General features: G+C 58.3%; 3 protein-coding genes across 4 annotated transcripts; 1 reads left to right on the top strand and 2 right to left on the bottom strand.

Annotated features, from left to right (window-relative positions):
- Positions 1-1,355: 1,355 nt before the first annotated feature.
- Positions 1,356-5,637, top strand: LOC309601725 (PH and SEC7 domain-containing protein 4-like; the record flags this gene model as incomplete). Its single annotated transcript, XM_082334890.1, has 12 exons — positions 1,356-1,420; positions 1,963-2,106; positions 2,201-2,281; positions 2,877-2,989; positions 3,247-3,305; positions 3,417-3,506; positions 3,592-3,635; positions 3,706-3,869; positions 4,334-4,604; positions 4,687-4,831; positions 4,917-5,060; positions 5,162-5,637. The coding sequence occupies 12 exons, from the start codon at positions 1,356-1,358 to the stop codon at positions 5,414-5,416; spliced, it is 1,575 nt and encodes a 524-aa protein (XP_082191016.1). The 3' UTR covers positions 5,417-5,637.
- A 1,426-nt stretch (positions 5,638-7,063) lies between these two features.
- Positions 7,064-17,711, bottom strand: LOC309601569 (stAR-related lipid transfer protein 7, mitochondrial-like; the record flags this gene model as incomplete). Of its 2 annotated transcripts, none has more annotated exons than XM_082334634.1 (8): positions 7,064-7,464; positions 8,999-9,083; positions 9,691-9,790; positions 10,057-10,139; positions 10,230-10,340; positions 10,800-10,849; positions 11,156-11,361; positions 17,341-17,711. In XM_082334634.1, the coding sequence occupies 8 exons, from the start codon at positions 17,538-17,540 to the stop codon at positions 7,277-7,279; spliced, it is 1,023 nt and encodes a 340-aa protein (XP_082190760.1). In that variant the 3' UTR covers positions 7,064-7,276. The 2 variants fall into 2 exon arrangements, with proteins under 2 accessions (XP_082190760.1, XP_082190759.1); XM_082334633.1 differs by lacking the exon at positions 17,341-17,711 and adding an exon at positions 15,660-16,048.
- Positions 17,703-21,291, bottom strand: LOC309601570 (transmembrane protein 127-like; the record flags this gene model as incomplete). Its single annotated transcript, XM_082334635.1, is given in 4 exon segments — positions 17,703-18,736; positions 19,484-19,648; positions 20,920-21,222; positions 21,225-21,291. Coding segments are annotated over 4 exon segments (843 nt in total). The 3' UTR covers positions 17,703-18,428.
- Positions 21,292-22,283: the final 992 nt, after the last annotated feature.

Genomic DNA, 22,283 nt, shown 5'->3' with positions numbered 1-22,283 from the left:
TCCATGTCCATGGATGGGAGCATCTCCCCTGTGTCTGTGCCCGTGGATGAGACCATCTTGCAGGAGCACATGTCAATAGATGGGACCATCTCACCCAAGTCCGTGCCCATGGATGGGACCATCTCGCAGGAGCATGTGCCCATGGATAGGAGCATCTCGCTCAAGGCCATGCCCATGGATGGGACCATCTCGCCCAAGGCTATGACCATGGATGGGGCCATATCGCCCAAGTTCATGCCCATGGGTGGGACCACCTCACCTGAGCACCGGGACCCCGAATGCAGCGAGGAGGAAGAGGAGGATGCTGATGAAGATGACGATGGCTGCTCCTCCCGGGAGGAAGAGGCCGAGGAAGAGGAGGATCTGGATGAGGAGGAGCCCCACTTCCACACCAATCCCCTCTTCCAGAGCCGGGTGCTGGCACCCATAGGTGCCCAGCAGGTGCCCCTCTACCAGCCCCATGGCATCGCCCTGCAGCTGCTGCTCATCACTGAGGGGGACGACACCACAGGGGGCACCGGGGAGGGAGGGGGGGAGGGGTTTCCCCCACCCCCCCCCTTTGGGTACCGCCTGGCAGAAGGGGACGTTGACAGCACCACGGAGCAGGGTGAGTGTGGGGACCCCCCAGCCTTGGGTTTTTTTTTGGGGGGGGAGGGGGCACTGATGCTGATGGGGACCCTCCCCCGCTGTGTCTTCTCCCTCCCCAGGACCCCCCCGATCCCCAGGCCTGGCGCTCTCTGACCCCCCGGATCTGCCCCCAGGATCTGGGGACACCCCTAGCTCCCTACGGCTGCAGCCAGAACGGGGATACCGGGTTACCCCCAGACCCCCAAACCCTCTGGAGCTTATCCCATGGGGAGGTGACCGGGACCCCCCCAGCCCCGGTTACCCCCCAGGTGTGGCCTCAGGAGGGGGAGACCAGGATCTGCCCCTCCCCAGGCCCCTGACCCCCCCGGATTTGCCCCAGGGAGGGAGGTACCAGCCCCCCCCAACCCCCCCAGATTTGCCCCAAAGAGGGGGGTACCCGCCCCCCGCCAAGCCCTTGGCCCCCCCAGATTTGACCCAGGGAGGGGGGTACCAGAAACCCCCCAGCCCCCCATATCAGCCCATGGGAGGGGGGTACCAACCCCCTCCCAGCCCTCTGCCCCCCCTGGATCACCCCCAGCCCCCCTCCCCACTCTCCTCCCTGCCGCTGCGGGGTCCCCCAGGACCAGGGGTTATCAGGGGGTCGCGGGGGGCCCCCCCCACACCAGGACACAGCTGTGCCTGGCTGTCGGCACACCCGGGCGCTTCCTGCCTGGGGGGTGAAGTGGCACAGGGCCCCCCCCCCTGCCACCCCACCACCGCACCCCGCCATGGAGGAGCTGCCTCCCGAGACGGGCGAGGAGCCCCCACTGGACCCCCCCGCCAGCACCCATGGGTGAGGGACGCTGGCACCAGCCACATGGCCTCCCCAGCACCCCCAGGCCCATGTGAGCGTCCCCCCCCTTCCCTCTGTCCCCCCCAAATCCTGTCCCAAAACCCTGTCTGTCCCCCCAGACCTCCCATCTGTCCATCTGCCCCCCAAATCCTGTCCCAGAACCCCTGCACCCCCCCAACACCTGTCTGTGTCCCCTGACCCCCGTCTGTCTGTCCCCCATCCCCCCCAGTCCCCCAGACCCCTGTCCGTCCCCCCCAGCCCCCCCCATCTGTCCATCTGCCTCCCCATTCCCCATCCACCCCCCCTCCAGACCCCTGGCTGCTCCCCCACCCCCCCAGCCCTCAAATCTTGTCCATCCATCTGCCCCCCAGACTTCCATCTGTCTGTCCACCCCCCCAGACCCCTGTTCATCCCCCTGCCCCCCCCAACCCCCCCATTCCCCCCCCAATCCCCCCCATCCCCTCCCAGCCCCACACCAACCAGCAGGGCAGAGTTAAGGGGACCCCCCCAGCACCCCCTGACCCCTCCCTTGCCCCCCCCAGGTGCCCCCCGGGGGGGTCAGTGGTGACATCGTCGCTGGCAAACAGGGGACAGGGGCGTCGGGGGGAAGCGCAGCGTTTGGCCACCCGCCTCTTCCACCTTGATGGCTTCAAGAAGTCCCAGGTGGCTGCGTTCCTCCGCAAGAAGTAAGGATGGGGACACACACACCCTTTGCCCCTTTGGGGGGGGGGGGCCCCTGGGCTTGGGGACTCCCCCACAATCTCATGTGCCCCCTTCCAGCAATGATTTCAGTGGGATGGTGGCCCAGGAGTACCTGGACTTCTTCCAGTTTGGTGGCCAGACGCTGGACCAGGCGCTCAGGTAGTGATGGGGGGGGCTTTTCAGGGGTGACAAAGAGACACCCCCCCCAATTGATAGCATGGCTGGGGTGGGAGGGAGCTGGGGGGAGGAGAGATTTGGGGGGGGTTAGGGGCTGTTGTTGTCCAGGGGGGTGGGTTTGGGGTCCAGGGGGGGCAGATTTGGGGTGGTTTAGGGTCCAGAGAGGCAGATGAGGGGTGTTTCAGGGTCAGGGAGGGCAAATTTGGGGTGTTTTGGGGTCCGGGGGGCATCTTTGGCATATTTTGGGGCCAGGAGGGGCAGATTTGGGGTGTTTAGGGGTCTGGGAGCAGATTTGGGGTCTGCTGGGGTCCATGGGGGCAGATCTGGGGTGTTTTGGGGCTGAGGAGGCAGATTTGGGGGGCTCTCAGCCTCTCTTGAGGTCCAGGGGGGTAATTTTGGGGTCTGTTGGGGTCTACAGAGGCAGATTCGGGGTCTGCCAGGCTCTGGAGAGGGGGAGATTTGGGGTCTGGGGGGAGTGGGTTATAGGGGCAGGGGGGCAGCCAGCATGCAGGGGGGTGTCCTGGGGGGAGGTAGGTGTTTTGGGGGTCCCGCTGCCATCGCGGGGGGGGGCCCCCAGGTCCTTCCTGCAGGCGCTGGTGCTGACGGGCGAGACGCAGGAGCGCGAGCGCATCCTCGGCCACTTCTCCCGGCGTTACCATCGCTGCAACCCCGGCGCCTTCCCCTCCCCAGGTGAGACCCTGCGGGGGGGGGGAGGGGCACCCCTAGGCCCCCCCCATGCACCCCCAGATCCCCCCCCCCAGCTCCTTTATCTCCCCCACCCCAACCCCATGCTGTGCCTCAGTTTCCCCACCCACCACCCATCCCCTCCCAGCGCTATGGGGCACCCCCAGCTGCGCCCATTGAGGTTCACGGTGATGGGTGTCCTCACCTGGGGGGGGGGGGGGGGGAACACCCCCCCACCCTGACCTCCCCCGTGCTCCCCCTAGATGCCGTGCACTCCCTGACCTGTGCCATCATGCTGCTGAACACCGACCTCCACGGGCAGGTAAGGAAAGGGGGGAGACAAACCCAAAAATCCACACCCTGCATTTTTGGGGTGCTTTGGGTGTGCAAAATTATGGGGGGGGCACCCATGGCACCCACCCTGCTCCCGCAGCGCCTTGGCCGTGCCATGACCAGTGCCGAATTTGTGGCCAACCTGAGCGGGATGATGGACGGGCAGGATTTCCCCAGGGAGCAGCTGAAGGTATTTGGGGGGGTGCTCTGTGAGGCTGGAAAGGGGGGGTACCCCCCTGGACCCCCACCATGAACCCCACTTCCCCCCCCTCCAGGCTCTATACAGCTCCATCCGCAGTGAGAAGCTGGCGTGGGCAGTGTGAGTATGGGGGTTATGGGGTGGGGGGATATGGGGTGAGGGGCACCCTGTGATGCTGAGCACCCCGTAGGGATGAGGAGGAGGAGCAAGAGGCGGGTGGAGGGGGCAGCCTGGCCCCCCTAGGCCATAAGAAGAGCAACCCCTTCCTGGACCTGCTGGCGGGGGGTAGGGCTGTCACCTACCGCCGGGGCTGGCTGGCCAGGAAGGTGCTGGCTGAGGCTGATGGCAAGAAAAGTGAGTGGGGGGGACTGGCAGGGGGGATTTGGGGTGGTTTGGGGTCCAGGGTGGCAGATTTGGGGGGGGGTGGGGGCAGATTGGGGGTTTTGGGGGGTCCACGAGGGGGATTTGGGGTGGTTTGGGGTCCAGGGAGGCAGGCTTGGGATCTGTTGGGGCCCGGGGGGGATGAGATGTGGGGTATTTTAGGGTTGGGGGGGCAGATTTGGGGGCTCTCCACCTCTCTTGGGACCCAGGAGGGTAATTTGGGGATCCATTGGGGTCTACGGAGGCAGATTTGGGGCTGCCCATCTCCGGGGGGGAGGAGGACAGATGTGGGGCCATTTGGGGTCCATCAGGGTCCCACTGGGGGGGCAACACCAGGGTCTGTTGGAGCCGGGGGTGGGGGGGTCCCAGCTTTGGGGGTGTCTTTTGGAGTCCAGCTTTGGGGTCCAACCATGCCCCCCAACTTCTCCCCCCCCCAGCGCCGTGGGGCAGACGAGGCTGGAAACCCTTCCAAGCTGTGCTAAGGGGAACGGTCCTCTACTTCCTCAAACCTGGGGGACGAATGGGGGTCCCCCGCTGGCCCCCTGAGCCGGGACCCTTCCCAGACCCCCAGGAGGAGGAAGGACCTGAGGCTGAGGAGCCCTTGGGGGTCCACCACGCCTTGGCCGAGCGCGCCAGCAAATACACCAAGCGCCCCAACGTCTTCCGCCTGCAGACGGCCGACTGGCGTGTCTTCCTCTTCCAAGCCCCGTGAGTACCCCCCCCCCGGTGGGGAGATAGAGATGTCCCCAAGGGTGATGATGTCACCCATAACCTCATATGTTCACGGTAGGACGCTGGAGGAGATGTTCTCCTGGATCTCCCGCATCAACTTGGTGGCCGCCCTCTTCTCCTCACCCCCCTTTCCCGCCGCCGTCGGTTCCCAGCACCGCTTTGTCCGCCCCATCCTCCCTGCCGCCCCCAGCCGCAGCCCCCCGGTGAGGCCCCGCTGCCGGGATGGGGCGGGTGGGTGCACCCATGGGTGCCCACCATCACCCGCCCCAACCTTCTCCCCGCGGGCAGGAGGAGCAGCACCGCTCCCACGAGGCGTGGATGGAGCGGGTGGCCCAGGAGCTCTTCGAGCATCAACGCAACCTCCCCGAAAAGCGGGGACGAGCCCGCAACCTGGACGAGTACCGCCTGAAGAAGGAGTATCTCCTCTACGAGGTGGGACAGATTAATTCCTAATTAATTTAATTATATGGGACACCCAGGCATGTGGAGAACACGGTGGTGGCTCATCTCCATCCTTATCTTCCCCATGACAGAGACATCGCTACGAGACCTACGTGCAGGTGCTGGAGACGTGGATCAGCACCGGCGCCCAGGACCTGGAGGGGTGGGAAGCCCAAGCAGGGCCAGTGGTGGCCCCCCCGGACCCCCCCACCCTGACCAAGGCCCACTCCAGCCCCTCGCTGGTCCCCGAGCCCCCTGTCACCCACACCATCCGTGTCAAGAGGAACATCTCCGAGCGCCGGACGGTGAGGAAGATCATCCCCAAACGCAACAAGAACCTGCTGTGATGGACACAGGGGGGACGTGGGGACATTTGGGGGGGGGCACACACACCCCCCCTCGGTACGAGGTTCCTTCAGGCACCGCCAATATTGAGCCAAACTAGGGAGGGGGGCTTGGGATTAAGGATGGGGAAACTCAGGGAGACCCCCCCCCCAAAAAGGGATGGGGGGGTTGGGGGGGTCACAGCCCCCCCCAAGCGTTACCACTGCACCCCTTCCCCGCGCCTGCTGCCTGCTGCTCTCTGCCGTGCAATAAAGGTGTGCGTGCCACCACTGCCACCCCCGTGTCCCCAAAACACCCGGGGGGGCAGATGTGGTCGTGGCCTCTGTTCCCGCACTGATGCCATTGCCGCCATTTTGGTCCTTGCCCCGGTGGGGATGGAGAGCAGTGGTGGGGTGGTCAGGGACCCTGGGAGATGACAGTATATACGTTACCTGGCTGTGTCACCTATAGAGTGACACACACACCCCCCCCCCCGGGGTGTGCAGCCCCCAGCACCCATGGGTGCACACCCACCATCTGCAGGGAGCAGCCCCCCCAGCACCCACGGATGCACAACACCACGGCCACTGGCACGCAATCCCCATCAGAGCAGCATCTGCAAACCACAAAACACCCAGAATGGGGACAGGGCTCTCCCCTGTCCCCCCCAAAAAGCCCCTGCACCCTGCGGGGGGGGGGCTTCCCTCACCCACCAGCAACCAAAGGAGCAGCTGCAGGTGCCAGGCTGGAGCCACAGCACCAACAAACCCAAAAGGGTGGGGAAACCCCCCAAAAATGCTTTATATGGGGCAGGATGGAGCTCATCCTCATTAAAGGCCTAATTAACGATGCGAGGGGCTGCGAGATCGGGGTGTGACGCAGCATTTCCCAGCAGCAAATGCAGGATGCTGCAGGCATGAAGGGGGTGATAAATTTATGATAAAGTGGGAATTAATATTTATGATAAATTTATTCTAAGGTGGGGATTAAAGGGGGTATCCCAGTTAATGCTGCTGCAGGGGACAAACCCCAATCTGGCGACTGGGAGAGAGACCCATCCGTCAGACCCCAGAGGGGTTCATTAACATGGGAAGCTAATTAGGATCGCAGGGGGCACACAGGCACCCGCCACCACAGCTGTGGCTATGACAGATGATTTATTAGTATTTTGCTGCTCCTACGGCTTGCCCTGATCCTGAGGGCTGACACTGACCCCCCTTCTTGTGCTGCAATCCAGCAGGATCAGCCCAAGTACTACCACGAACAGTGGCGGGGGGGTCATAGTGACCCGGGGTTAGCACCAGCAGAAAGGTGTCCCCCCATCTCGCAAGCTCTACCCTCCTCTACAACAAACCGGCAGCTAAAAAACACCCCAAAATAGCATTTTTCCCCAGTTTCACCAGTTCAGGCTGCCCACCCCAGTAATGCCAACACCCCCCCTCGCAGGCCGAGGAAGTTTAAGGGTCTTTTGGTGGGGGAAAAACCACCCCGAGATGGTAACATGGAGCATCCTCATCCAGCCACCATGGTACAAAAGCAAGACCCAAAAATATTCAGGGTTGAGTCCGAAGAGGGATGAGAAAAGGAGGGGGCTGGGCAGGGTGGGGAGAGGCTGTCTGTGCCATGATAAAAGATGTGGTTTTTTTACAGTATTTTTTCTTGTCGGGGAGGGGAAATATTTACCGGTACAGAAAAATGATTACACAACATGAGATTTCAAACACACAGGGGACAGGATCCCTGTCCGCAAGAGGGAGCAGAGCTTTGGAGATGAGACAGGGAGGGAGAAAACTGAACTAAGCTCCGGCGGCAGCAGCATGGCACAGGTCCCTCTCCGGAGCCCGGTTCCCATCCTGGGGCCAGAGGAGCAGAGGTTCAGCTCCTCAGGCATATTCCAGCTGGGCAGGGTTGCAGGTGCCATCACTCTTGTGCTCTGCTGCTGCCATACTCGCCTTCCCCTCGCTGCCGCCGCTCTCGATGGGCTTGGCAGACATATAGTCCCGCACTTCGATCTCCATCTTTTTGGCTTTCAGGGCTGCCGTGTGCAGCTTCTCCAGGAAATCCGGCATACCTGGCAGGAAGGAGAAGCAGGAGAGGGACGGGCATCTGCTCAGCAACACAGCTGCTGGGCTCCGGAGATGCCAGAGGAAAGATCCTCCTGTCTTACCCCCTTCTCCAGCTCCATTCCCACCTCCCCCAATTTTTCTTTTCCCTCCTGATTACGCAGCTCTGCCACTTTATTCAAGGGGCATCCCACAACCTCACTGGCATTAAGGGATTTCTGCTGCTTCCCAGCCCCCTGCTCAGTTACAACCTCGCAGTTAAGGTACTTTATGGTGTGGGGTTTTTTTAATTAAAAAAATAAATCAACTCTTATTTGACTTGCTGAGATCTGTTCTGGAATAGGGGTGCGAGGACCTCGGAGCCAGGCAGCCCCTCCTGCGAGCCCTGTGGAACCTCACCACCTCCTGGCTACATTATAAGTGACCTGGGAGTGAGTTTGTAACACATTAATTAATAGTTAATGTTTAAAATTATCACCTCTGCCCCAGGCAGGGCTGCACCAGCTCCATGCAGCCCCACTTGGAGATGCTGATCTCCCACCGCTCATCATTTTTATTCTAAAACAATAAGCATTAAGTGCACGGAGGAGGCCCCTGCACCATGCAGTTATGTGGCATGTGGAGGTGCGTGGGTAACACCAGCCCCCCCCGAGCTTTAGACGCCTTTTTACATGCATTAAAGAGCGCACTCTGGAAGAAAAGAGGTTTCAGTAGTTGTCAAAGGAGGGAGAATAGGAAAAAAAAAAGGTTAGTCTGATGGTCGAGTGCGTTGAATGAATGCCTTTCAACTTTCTTGCATCAGTCTCTACCACGAGCCATGTGACAGTAGGGGTATGGGGGGGAAATCACTGCAGGCACAACACTTCTGGTTTTATTCCCCCCACCAATGAATAAAATGAGAGTTAAAGGCGGTGACAGCCCCTTTTTCTCCCAATCCCACAAGAAAATAGCACTCTCCCTCCTCCCCTGCTTGAAGGGGAACGTTGAATCCCTCAGTAGGTATTGCAACGCCAAGCACGCCTCGGGCTCTTCCAGCTTGGCACCGCTTTCTTCCCCTCCACGTAAAACCAAGCTCCTTCGTGGGAGTCTCAGCGCAGGCACTGTACCGCTAACTAGAAGGAATTTTCTCCCATTTGCTGTAAGGGGGAAGAACTCAATTGCAGAAAAGCTTCAGAGCCAACACTGCTCTAAAGTAAGGAAAAAACAGCTCATTTTATTTAAAAAAAAAAAAAAGCGCCTGCTGGGTTTTTCCTTCTGCCTGGGGTAGACTGGAGAGAAAGAGCATCTTTGTGCATGGACCCCTTTCCTCCTCATGGCCAGGAATCCAGGCAGGACTTCCTCCCCGTGAGAAAGGAAGAGCAGCCCAAGGCACCAAAAATACCTCCAAATCCTCCAGGTCTCAGTTTTTAAGCTTCTCCATCTATTTTCTGCCCCACACAGGTGGGGGAAGGGAAAGGCAGGAGCGCCCACACTCACTCCAGAGCAAGGAGCTGGAGGAATTTGTCACCAAGGGGTGAATTCTCCCCACCAAAGCTCACTCACCGCTCGAGACCATCCAGCTGATGCAGTAACGGGGGAACACGGTCTGCGGGTTGTCGCTGTAGGTCAGCAAGTAGTCGAAACCATTCTGGGAAAGGAGAAGGTGAGTGAGCATGAGCTGGCAGAGAAACTCTGCTGGGCTTTGCATCCTCACTTAAATTCCCTTTAGGGCCGCTTGCAGCATTAAGAAGGATGCGACACAGACCCATCAAGACCCAGTGAAAGCACACAGGGAGGGTTTTCTTGGAGGAGGAGGTGTCACTCCCCTAGTCCTCCACTGACCCAGCACACTCTCTTCAGGCTCTGGATACCCTGCAAAGACCCAGCGACGCTTTTTCCGAGAACATTAAGCACTAGGAACGAGACTTGCGAGGCTTAAAGCTTTTTTTTTAAAGGAGCCTGGTGCTCTGAAACAGCGTGTTTGGCTCTCCGGGAGCACCAAGCTCCTACAGGAAGAGTCTCAAGCTACTGGGATAGATCTTCAAATCCTTCCAGAGCCACACGTAGATGGGTTTCCCTCACCTTTGGGAAACAAACTCACCCCTCTCTTCTGACTCTGGACTATTTATCCCAGCTTAGTGCTACGGATCACAGCTAGAGAAGGTACAGTTCCCCTCAGAGCAGTGGTTGCTTCCTCTTGCTCCAATCTCGTGACAAGCTTTCCACTCCGTTTCCCAGCCCACCCCAAAACGTACCTCATCAAAGGTTTTGTGGGGACGGATGACCATTTGGGATTCATAGGTTCTGACCCGAACGTACTCGGGGTCTTCGGGGACACTTGGATGCTCCACTGCCCTGGAGGGAACATGAGAAGGGAGCAGCACAAGGTGAGCTCTGGGTGGGGACTACACTGAGCATCTGCTGGTATTTTGGAGGTGGGTACTAAGAGAACAATGTTTTCACCCCAGAGAAGGCAGCTGTATTTTCGAGACAGATCCCTGAAGTTTTGACACAGTTTAAAAAAAAAAAAAAGCTCATGAAATTTATACCCAGCTCTCAACTTTGTTTTACAGATGGGAGACGGCAGAAAGCCATCAGGAGGTCAGCCCGGCAATACCTACCGTGAGACTAGTACCATCAGGTTGTTCTCTTTGTCTACGCCATACCGTCGAACGTATACATAGTCTCGTGAGTACATAGGGTACTGGGGAGGAGAAAGAACAGGCATCAACCCTGCTGGCCGTTTGCCTGGGGTAAGGAGGATCACCAGAGCAGGAAAGAAGGAGCCGCTCACCGGGAAATGAGTGACCCAGTGAATCACTTCCGATCCAGTGGCCAGGTCTCTCTCAATTACGTCCAATTTGATGACCAGCGAGTCCCACTTCTTCCTATATTCAGTGTCCAGCTGGCAATAAAGAGAGGCTGAGTCACAACAAAGTCCAACAGCGCTGTTAAAAGGAAGGTAACCGGCCCTTTTCCTCATCCTGTGGAAACAAGCTGTGTCACGGTCAGGCATCTTACCCACCAGGAAATTATTAAATACGCTTTGAAAGTCACCAGAAGAGGAAGCACAGGAGCTGGCAGGGCAGGCAGAGAGCGAGCTAGGACCAGAAACCCACTGAGCTCCTGCAGCTGATCACAGCCCACACATGCTGATCCTTCACTTCCAGCAGGGACGGGCAGCAAAACCCAATTGGAGCATGGGATAACTCGCCCTGCTTCTGATCTATATTGGGATTGGCTCTAGATCACGTAAATGGTATAAAGAGAAGAGAATATTCACCATTTCTCTATCCCACCCCTCGGACAGAGGATGTACTTTAGTTCTAACGTGCCACACAGCCCAGATTTCAAAGGCACTCACCTGTACATTGAAGAACTGCCTGGGAGTCACATCTGTGTACGACCCAAACACTGCGGTAAAGAGAAAGTTTTTAATCCCAGGCATAAGCCTGTCTTTATCTCAGTGCAGCAAGATTAAAAGGAAAAGGCATTTTCTAAGGCAGGTAGCAGGGCTGGGAACCCTCCGAAAGGCTAAGGGGGGGACAGGATCTGCAGAGAAGGATGCAAAGGATGACAATTCCCAGTTTTTCCAGTTTCCTATAAATACAGGCCAGGCAGGATGCAGGAGGCACACACACACACCCCCCACCCCACCCCACCCCCAGGACTTGGCACAGGAAAAACAAGCTACAGGTGGGGTACGGGGAGCACCGTTACCTCGGTACTGGTATAAGTGGGTGCCCTCGATGGGCCGCCGCCAGAGCTTAAAGTGCTTCTTGTCCACAATCATCTCCCAGGGCTGCTCCCCAGGAGTGGCAACCGCCTCTCGTTCCGATTTGGGATCCAGCCGTTGATACTCGCCCAGGCTGCTGTCCTGTAGCAGGCTGGAGATATTCTCCATGTGCTTCATCTCCTGTGTGGACCTGGGGGAAGACAAAAACCTAAACAGTTAGTAACCAAAGTCTCGTCGGAGCCTTTCTGCTACAGATGGAGCCCCCCACCCCCCAAGACTGGCAAATCCTTCCCAGCATGGTCTAGGCTTCATCTAGAGGGTTTTTGGTGTGGGAAGAGCAGCCTGGGCTCTCCCCTCCTGCCTGGGTTGCTCACTGGTGCAGAAAACCCACCCCTGCAGCCTTTTTCTTTCATCCTAAGGGTCTTATGCTTATACATATTATACAGCATTGAAAAATCACGCCATGGTGTGTTCATGGGGGGCTTCCCACATCCTCTTGCAGGGTAGAAACCTAGTCTGGGGTTGAACACAGCTGTTGGGGAGTCCCCAAGCCAGGTGGCCCTTGCAGCACCATAAAATGTCACCCACAGCCACAGGGCTTGCTCTTCAAGGAGAGGAAGGGAAAAAACCCCACGGGATGGTAGCAGTGGCGTTGTGCCGGCTGTTTCTTAGGGGAAGCATGCAGGGGCTTGTTCCTTGTACAGATGGGAAGTGCTTCTCCTCCACCCCGCTGAGATCTGGCAGAAAAACCATCCTCCATCCTTGGCAAATATCAGCCTTTCCACAAAGAAAACCCCACAGCAGTCACCGTCAGATGCTCTCAAACCAAGATTTGTTTTCCTGGCTGAATCAAATAGAAGCTGCGCAGGATGAAACCAAAAGTAATATGGATTTAAGGAAAAAGAAGGATTTTCAGATTGAAGGCACCAAGGTATGAAGTCATTCGCAGGATTGAGACTTGGGGTGCAAAAGGAAGCAGGGAGGGAAGGGGGTTTCAGGGGGTGGGTTGGCTCGTGAGAGCCTGTCTCTGTCTGCAAAGCAACAAGAAGCAAATCGCTGATGGCAGCCAGAGTTTGCAAGGCAGGCAACAAGGGGCTTCCAACAAATGTGGCTCCACAGAGCACCAACCCCCCCCAGTTTCAGCATCTTTCACCTACAGAAACTGGATTTAGATATCAGGTCTCAAAAATATGGGGGGAAGAGAAGAGGGCAAGAAAACCTCCCACCACCGGGATAAATATCTCCAAGCCGCAGCTTCAGCCCCCCAAAATAAAACATTAGAGAGGAACGGCTGGTTTATCTACACCTGGAGTCCTCAACCTCAAGGAAGGAGGATCACTCACTATCATCTGCAGTGTTTTCAACCCTCCTGGTGGTGCCTGAAGGCACTAATTATATTAAAGTAATTAGCATCAGCCAGAACTAAAGCATGAATTTGTAACCTGCAAGGCAGGTCTCACTGGTCTGGCTGAATTAATGTTCATGGTCCCTGGAAATTGCCAAGCTCCCAGCTTCCCCTGGACTGGTCTGAAAGCTTCGCAGGACAAATTTGATCCACAAACCCACCTTCCCCCAGGTTTGGTGGGCACAGCCCCAGCATGACCCCCCACGAACATTCCTCTGCGCCCCACACAGCCCTACTGTTACCTTCACTGAGCAGGAAGAGCCCTGCTCCCTCCATCCCCTCCTTCCCACCTCTGGTTTATTGATTACAGCCTTCGCTCTGTTCCTCCGCGAGCCAACTCCTCTCACTGATGCAGCAAAACCCAAACTGGCTGGGTTAGCAAACTGAGATAGGGTTGGAGAGGTGTGGAGCCCGCAGGAGCAGCGGCAAGCCGGGGCATCGGGACCAGGAGACCTTTCTAAGCTGGATCATCTCTGTGACCGCAGCCGAGCTGCTCCATGGAGGGCAGCGGAATGGGATCAAACTGGGGCAGGGAGCAAAGCCTCCATGCTCCTGCTTCACCACCACCTCCATCCTCATCAGAGACGAGCTAGAAAAATAACAGCACAGGATTTATCCGCATTGATGCCTCAGGCTGCTACTGGCCTGGCCCTTGTCCCTCTGCAAACAAGCACCCATCTCACAGCATAAAAACCAAAATCCATGATTCCCCTCTCCCTGAGGAAGGGGCATGGTACCGCAGCACCCGAAAACCAAACCACCGCCACCAGCATTTGAACCGCAAGGGCTTTGTCACGCTTGCTGCAAATCCCCTGCAAGCCCAACCCCGTGCCTTAAACCTGCTCATTTTAATTTCTAAATGAAGCTAACTGCCAGAGGAGGAGGCTCCCAGCCCAGCAGCAAAGCTCTCACCTTGGCAGGGGCTCCATCACCCAACACAGCCTGCTCCAACCGGCCACATGAAGGACAAGGCACCTTCATTAGCTGGCAGCTAAAGGACGGGCAGATGCTGACAGCCGCCTGAGCCGCTTCCCTGGCCGGTGTCCAATCCTGGCCTAGCTTAACCAGGTGGGCTGCATCGGTGTTTCTGCACCGGTGGTGGGCAGGATGCCACGGCAGGGGATGGCAGGGCAGGCTGGAGGTGATGCCAACCACGGGCAGAGCTCTCTGTTGCCATTTTTGACCCCCCAATGGCTATGAACCACCATGCCAGAAGGTGGGGACAGCACCACCGGAGCAGGGATTTTGGTTTTACCAAGGAAAAAAAAAAAATTCTCCCCTGAAGTTAAATGAGAGGGAGACAGAGAAGGAGAGCTGGGAGGGGAAGAGAAAGATGATACCAAAGCGGAGAGCTATTTTAAACCCCAGGAGGAGACACAGCTCTCTGGCTGACACAAAGGCATGGGCAAGCTAACCAGGAGGGGAGAGCTAAGCAGGAAGAGTTTCAACACACAGTTTTATCTTATTTATTTCTGCCATCATTTCGAGCCCATCTGCAGCATAATCCCACCTGTCTTGTAAAAATACATTGGCTGTTGAAGAGAGGAGAGCAAAGCTCTCCCACTGAGACCTCCTGCAACTCCAACTCGTTATAACAACAAGCAAAGACTTTGCTGAGGACTTGATTGCTCCTGCAACTAGACAAGCCTAATGAGCCATGACAGAGTAAATGATTAAAGGAATAAGGAGAAAGTAAATAATAAAGAGAAAAAGTAAAAGTGAACTCTCCCTTGCCTGGTAAAGTGCACTGGAAAAGGATTGGGCTTGCGGAGTCCTTAAATTAAGGTGAGGAGGCTCAAGCCTGCAAGGAGTAACCTTGAACAAGAAAAGACCGACTCCGCTTTTAATCCCAGGCCTAAGCCAAGCCCCACTGAGCCCACTGGAAAACATCAGGCAGGGTTTATCCTTAACACTGGGACCCGAAAGGCTGCGCGATGCAGAGCAGCGGCTCTTTCATTAGGGAATAAAACCAGGATTTGACTTTTTCCAGCATTGGCTGCGTGTAAAGGCTGGGGATTGCTCTAAAATGTTTGAAGGTGTCATAAATTGGGGTGTGAGACTTGTTTCTCATTAGCTCTAAGATTTAATTAAACCTTAGGTAAGCAACTTCAACAAATACTGGGTATTTAACACCCACAGGACAGTCTGGACAAGGCACCCAGAGACAGAATTTAAGAGAGGGGAAACCTGGCGATGCCCCATCACACCCTGAGCTTCTCATTAAGTTTTAATTACCCTGTTCTGACTCACCCCCCACTTTGTCACATGCTACGCTGGAAAATTATGCCTAAACAAAGCCATGTGCTTCCACAGCCATCTCAAAAAGCAACTAGAAAGGTCAGAGAGTCCTTCTGGCATCATCCCATCGGATCGGGGGACTCTGTGTGTGCATGTGTCCCACACCAGCACTGTCCCCCAGGTGTAAACACTCCACACAGCAGCGCAATAGGGGGCACCCAGTATTGGGGCAAGGGGGGGCACTCCTTTCTGCAGCAACCCTGGGGTGGGGGGGGTGGGGTGTAAGGGCCACCCTGAAACCACAGCAGGGAGGGTTTGGGGGAGGCAGCCTGTTGGGGCAGGATCTGGGGGGTGAAGGGTGCACCCCCAGAGCCCAAGGGGGAGGGGAGCTGGGGGGGGGCACCAAGCAGAGAATGGGGGGTTAGGGGGACACCTCAAGGCCCCAGTGAATTTTCAGGGGGTGTACCAAGCAGGGACAGGACTTAGGGAATGCAGGATACACCCCACCCCCCCAGCACCCCAGAAAAAGAGCTGGGACACACCCCCCCAGGACAGCAGCTGGGGGAGGATTTGGGGCAGCACCCCAGTAGATTTAGGGGTGCACCCTGTGGGGGGGAGGACTTGAAGGGTGCACCCCCAGGTCAAGATACGAGGCAGAACCTACAGAGGGTGGGAACCCCAGGGCCGGCAAGGTTTGTGAGAGCACACCCGCCCAAGAAAATGTGAGGGGGGCACCCCAGGCCCTACGGAATAGGGGGAGCAGGGTGATTTGGGGGGGGGGGGTTCCTGGGCCACCGAGTATAGGGGTACGGGGTGTCCCGGGGGGCCCCGCGGCGGACACCCACCGCTGCAGCTCCTCCTCCTCGATGCGCTGCCCGTCCCAGACGAAGACACCGGCCAGGGTCGCCATGAGGCGGCCAGTGGCAGCGAAGGCAGGGTGGCCTCGAAGCAGCCACCGCCACCACCACCCGCCGCCGCGCCTCACCCGCTCTGCCGCCCCGTCCCCGCCACTACTACCGCCGCCGCGGTACCGGGCCCGCCGCGCCCGCTGCCCCATCACGCAGCTGCACTGCCGCGCCAGCAGGCCCAGCAGGCCCTGCCGCCCCGCGCCACCCCCCGCCTGGCCGCCAGCAGCAGGGGGGACCTCGGCGGGCCCAGGAGGACGGGGGCCGAGGCGGGCGGCGCGGGCGCAGCGAGTAACAAGACCGACGAACGGCCACCACGGCTGCAACATGCCGCCGCTGCTCCGTGGGCCGCCCCGCGTCGCGCTCGGTGCGTCATCGCGCCGCGCCGCTCCGCCATTTGCCCGCCGCCTCACCGCCCCGTGCGGCCATTGGGCGGCAGAGGGGAGAGCCCTCCCCTGCAGGCGCGCAGACGCGAAGAGAGGGGAGGGTAAGGGCGCGCGGGGCACTGATAGCTCGGTGGGCAGGGCGGCCCAGCGAGCGCCGGAGGCGGGGCTTGGCGCGGGGCCGCCCGCCGGAGGGGCGGGGCTTGACGTGGGGACACACCCCCACCAGCGGAGTGCAGGGCAGCGAGCGCAGGCAGGGCCGGCTATTGGGGGGCAATGGGGCGCAGGCAGGGCTGGTTATTGGGGGGCAGTGGGTGCAGGCAGGGCCGGTTATTGGGGCACAGGGCAGAGCACAGCAGGCACAAGGCAGCATCATTTACCGGGGCGCAGCGCAAGGAGGGGCACCCCCTTTTCCAGAAGAAAGCGCAAGCTCCCACACACGGCTCTGTGCTCCCCCTTTATTTCCTCTGGAGAAGGGCAGGGGGAGCCCCGCACCCCACAGCACCCGCGCCCCTGCCTTCTGTCTGGATTCCAGTGGAAGGAAATGACGTCACTTGTCTCTTTTTGTTGTTTTTTTTTACAGAAATACAGTATGTTTATGCACAGACTATTTACACTCAAGCCCCTCTTGATTATAAGTCACCGGTGGGGAAACCCAAACTGTTTTCCAGCCGGATTGCCATGCCAGCCGGATGCCAGGGAAGAGCTGGCGGGATGTTTCTTTGGCCGAGGCCCCAGAGGCAGGATGGAGGAGGAAAAGGAGCTGCCCTGGGGCCGCTAAACCCCCTGAAGCTGCCGGCTTCTCCCCGCACTCCGTGCCCTTCCATCAAAACCCCCAACGGTTTTAAGGGGCTGATTTTCCTCCTTGAGTCCTGCAGGGCACAGGCAGTACCCTCCCCGGGCCGAGTTTTCTGGTTTTGTGCCACAGCCTGAGCCCCGGCAAGCGGCCGAAGCTCTTACATAGCCACTGCTGCTGCGGGTGCAGGGCGAGGCAAAAAGGGACAAGCTGGGCAAGACAGCCGGCACCAAGAAAATAGGTAATAAAAGCATTAAAGGGATCATCGGGAGCCTAGGACCTGTCCTAAAACTCCTTCCCTAAACTACCGTACCCTCTGTGGAGCCAGCCTCGAGTTTTTCAGTGCTGCAGTGCTCACATTGATGTGTCCCTTCCTTTTTTTTTTCCTATTCGGTTTGCTTTAAACAGCCCCAAAAAAACCCGCTCTGTCCCTGCTGGCTACCTCCTCTGGGCTTGGCTGCAGGTCTGGACGTGCCAGATTGGCTTTCCCTTGGTTCCATTCACTCCTCGAGGTCCGGCATCTCTCGGGGCTTGCAGAAGGAATGGGGTAATAAACCAAGAGCAGGACAAAAAACCACTGAGATTAAAAGTGGGGGCAAAAAGCAGGAGAGTCAGATTGGCGCAGAGATCAGGAACTTGCATAAAAGCTACAGGCAGAGACACTGGTTTTCCAGCGCAGGGTCAACCTGCTTCCCGGGAGCTGTCACTGTACCAATGGCTGGTTGCATCTTGGCTAAAATCCCCTAAGATTTGCTCGGTGAGATGCTGACAGGAGCTGGATGCCACGGCAGGGGGAACAGAACTCCGCTGAAACCACCGCCGGCATCAGAAGAGCTTCTTTGAAATCAGTCCGCGCTGCGCTGCCTGCTTGCAAACCTCGCTCGGGGGTTTTACAGCAGTGACAGTCCCCAGCAGCTGGCCCCAAAACTGTCACTGTCCTCCCCCGAGCCCAAAATAAAGTGCAAAATGCTCATGTGGTCAGCACCAGTCAGAGAAGAGGATCAGAGCAGCGGGGGATTTGCTCTACCTTCCTCCTGCCATACAGCCGCTATAAAGGGCTGTTCCTCTCCCACCAGCATGCCGTGGCAGGCGTTTCCCCTATATATATATATAAATATACACACACACGCATGCATCACACCTTTCTCCGTGTGTACGGTTACACCTCGGTGGAGGAGGGACTGAGTTCACCACACACTGGGCTGGGAATCCAGCATGATTTCCCCTCTCCTTCCCGGTGCAGGGTAGGGACGAGATCTCTGATGGGGAAGAGCGGATCCCACCGCCCCTCGTGCCGGGAAGAAGCCGCGCGGAGGGTGACGCCATCGTTATTTCGGCCAGCTGAGCCGGTGCGGGGTTAAAAATCATGCCATAGAGTTAATAAAATAAGGGATAGGAAGAAAACGCCGGTCATCTGACCTGAAAAGTTCCTTCCTCTGCACGGGAGAGATCAGAAGAGCAAAGGAGGTGACGAGAAAGTGAAGTTTGGGGTTGGGAGAAAGCCATGACCACGTCCAGGTGCTGGCAACATCAGGGGGTGTATGCTGGAGGCGGCTGGAATTGGTTGATCACTTCGTACTCGGCTGGGTAAGATTCGTTCTCCTCCATCTCGGACAGGAGCTCCAGGGCTTGCTCCTCTTCCTCGGTGGGGTAGTGACGCAGCAGGTTGGCGGCGGTGGCAAGGATGGAGGCTCCCCCGGCGCCCGCCACCAGGTAGAAGCTGACGGCAAAGGTGACGTAGACTTGGGAACCGTGGTATTTTTTGTGCTGCTGTTGTTGGGCAAGGATCAGCTCCGAAGCCCAGTAGCAGAATCCGATGACGGTGGCACACTGCAGGACTGAGAGAGAGGCCGGGAGAGACACTGAGCAGCCAACAAAAAAAATAAATCGGCAAATTTGTTTCACGGCTGATCTGGCAAAGGGACGCTGAGCTCTGCTTGCCGGCGGTTTAAGCAGGCAGAGCGCAAGAGCCTGTGGTGAAAGGGGGTGGCGGATACCTGAAATCCGGCCCAAGAGAGGGGAAAACGCAGTAGAGGATCACGGGCTTAGAATGAACCTGGCTGAGCAGGGCAGCCAGCAACACAAACCAAAGCTGAACACTTTGGAAGGGTTTTTTTGTGACCTAGAAGGAGCGGCAGGGACAAATCGGTGCTCAGTGTTTGGGGCAGCCTGACAGCTCAGACTTTCCCTGAGCCGCTCAGGTCTGACGCAGGTAATTCTGCCAGGGATAAGGGATATTAAAGCTCCTTTGACCTCACGAGCCAGAAAAGATGACCTTCTTACCCAGAAAGGCGCTACGGGATCTCTTTGAAAAATAAGACACATTAGTAGACACTTAATGTTCCTCCTCGACCTCTTCCCCCCAAGATTTAACACCAGTTTTAGCTGTGTGAGGCTGCTGTTGCCCTTCAGACCCAAAACACCACAAAGGGGAAGCTCTGCAGGTCGTATGGGCGCCACAGCTCTGAACCAAAGGCTTCAGGGGCTTTTTTTCTGTCCCCTTAAGGGTTGGGGATGGAAAAAAAGAAACCCGTGGGCTTTCCTCCAGCATGGTGGAAACCCCATTGCTGCCAGCGGGGATTTACCTGTGAGGATGTGAGCGAAAGCGTAGCGGCGAGTGATCTTTAACGCTGGGTGCTTGGGGCCAAAGACGTCCAGGAGGAAAGCCGAGAGGCTGCAGATGATTCCCAGGAAGCAGAAGGCGGCGATGACCCGGAGCAGCAGGACTGTCTGTGGGTTCATGCAGTAATCTGCAAGGTGAAGAAGAAAGGCGGCTGCTGAGCACTAGAGAACTCCTCTTTTCCACCCAAAACACTCACCAGACAGAGCAACCAGTATCACGACACCCCCTGCTCCGATCCCACCCAGCGTTTTCCTTTGAGGTTTAAAAAGGCAGCTCTCAACAGAAACTGGAGCACAGCGGGGCGCTTTTAATTAGGCTCTAGAAAATGAACCTCCTTTAATACAGCAGCAGTCGGCCTGGTCACATATTTCACTTTACAAACTATTATCACAGTGAAAATTAAAGCTAAATAAACACCAAAGCAGGTTGCACAGGTTCCTTACTTAAAGCGAAACTAGGGGCGTTACTAGAAAATGTTTTTATTAATGCGATATCCCACCAGCGAACAAGAGGAGGACGTAACCCTGTGGCGAGGGAGATCCCACGCTACTCCACCCAAATTCAAGTGCATGTGGACTCTGCCCCTCCATAAGCAGGTCCGCAGCTGGCACTGGGGGTACTTGGAGGTTCAAGGTCAATCAAGCTAAGCATTTGTTTTAACATCACATTAAAAAGCACTAATAAACACGCTGGTGTGATACAGGGCTGGTAACAAGTCGCAGGCGCGCAGCTCTGACTCCATCCGTGCCGGGTGGGGGGTCTCCCTGTGCCATCCATGGCTGGCGGGATGAAGGTAACCGAAAGCAGGCAAACAATCACATCATGCAGCTGCCCACCGCGTTTTGCCATCGGAATTGTGCATTTGAAAGCTTGAACCATATCAGCTTCTTATTTTAACTCATAAAAAAATGCCCCAACAATGCACAAATCCTGCTAGAGGGATTCAGTCGCCTGTTAGCTCAAAAAATAAGTTGTGAACGATGTTTTTGTGCTTCTTCCTGACTGATTTAATTGCACAGGAGCGGCTCAGGCAGGGGGGTGAGGCCTGTTTTGCGGCCAGTAAATGCAAACACACACGTTTATTGCTGATATTCGGAGCTGAATTTGTAAGGTGGGGCGGGGCACGCCGAGCCCTGAGCAGTATCAGTGCTGAAATAGGGAAAAACCGCCTCGTTTTGGTGATGTTGGAAGGCAGAAACCTTTATTAATGACCTTTATGATGAGGTGCAGGGGGGCGGCTGGGGCCTGGAGGTGCTGGGGGCAGCGGTGGGGCCGGCGGGCCGGCCCAGGCGAGGCCCGGAGCCCCCCGAGAGCCGGCCGCTCCCCCGCCACACCGGGCCCGGCGCCCCCGAGCACCGGGGGGAGCACAAGGGACACACGCACCCGGCCCGGCCTCACCTCGCAGCAGCTCGGGGTCGACGTATCCCAGGACGTCGACGACGCCCAGCTCCTGCCGGGCGCAGGTGCCGCCGTGGATGCGGAGCCAGGCGGGCTCGGCCAGCGCCGTGCAGAGCGCCGTGATGGAGAGAGCCCCGGGCAGCGCCGAGGCCAGGCTGCGCTCCGGCTGCTTGGGCAGGCCGCTCCCCGCCGCTCCGCGCCGCCGCCGCCCGCCGGGCAGCCCCGGCCCGCCCGGGGTGTACATCCCGACCCGCCGGGGCCCAGCCGCAGCGGCTCCGCCTCCGAGCCTTCCGCCACCGCCCCGCTTCCGGTCGGCGCCGCTTCCGGCTCCGGCGCGCTGACGTCACGCTGCATCGCCGGTAACGTCGCCATGAAGGAGACGTTGAGCTGCTTTGCCGCGTACCGGCGCACCCCGACTCCCGCTACTGGTTCCTGGCCTGGAGCCCCGGCGGCGGCCTGCTGGCCTCCTGCAGCGGCGTCCACCTCGTCCGCCTCTGGGGACGGGAAGGTGAGGGGGGGCGGGCGGAGGGGCGGCGAGGGCGGGGCTGTGGTGAGGGGGGGGGGCTGTGGTGAGGGGCGGGGCTCAGGGGCTGGGAGGGAGGGAGGGAGGGAGGGGCGGGGCGAGAGGGAGGCTGTAGTGAGGGGACCAGGTTAGAGGGGCAGTGAGGGAGGGGCTGTAGTGAGGGGGCGGGGCCAGAGGGGAATGAGGGGGGCTGGGAGGGCGTGTCTGTGGAGGGGCGGGGTCAAAGGGGACTGTGATGGGGCAAGACCCACGGGCAGTTTACAGGAGGGGGCGGGGCCTCCCCCCCAGCAGGCCCCATCCTGCTCTCCCCAGGACCGGGCTGGTCCTGCTGGGCGGTGCTGGACGAGGGGCACCAGTGCATAGTGGCCTGGCTCCTACCTGGCCTCTGCTAGCTTCAACACCATCACCTGCATCTGGAAGAGGCACGAGGATGGCTTCAAGGTGAAGCTCCTCTCCTACCCTCCCCTCTCCTCCCCAATACATCACCACGCTGGAGGGGCATGAGAACGAGGTGAAGTCGGTAGCCTGAGCTCCCTCCAGCACCCTGCTCGCCCCCTGCAGCCAAGACAAGAGCGTCTGGGTCTGGGAAGATGAGGGGAGAGCAGGGGGAGCCTATGTTCCCTGGGCACACTCACAGGACAGCAACTGCGTGGCCTGGAACCTGAAGGAATGGGGCTTGCTGACCTCCTGCATCAACTACGGGGAGATCACCTTCTGGAAGTACCAGCACCCTGAAGTTTGCTGAGAGGTTCAATCCTCTTGTATATCCCCCTACTCAGCAGCGGGACCCTTTGGCGCTGCCACCAGCACGCGGCCCCATGCCGGTGTGGAGAGTGGGGCA

Source organism: Platalea leucorodia, assembly GCF_965183815.1.
Source record: "Platalea leucorodia genome assembly, chromosome: W".
NCBI classification, from domain to species: Eukaryota; Metazoa; Chordata; class Aves; order Pelecaniformes; family Threskiornithidae; genus Platalea; species Platalea leucorodia.
The sequence above is the reverse complement of the archived record's forward strand: the minus strand, read 5'-3'. Positions and strand labels throughout refer to the sequence as shown.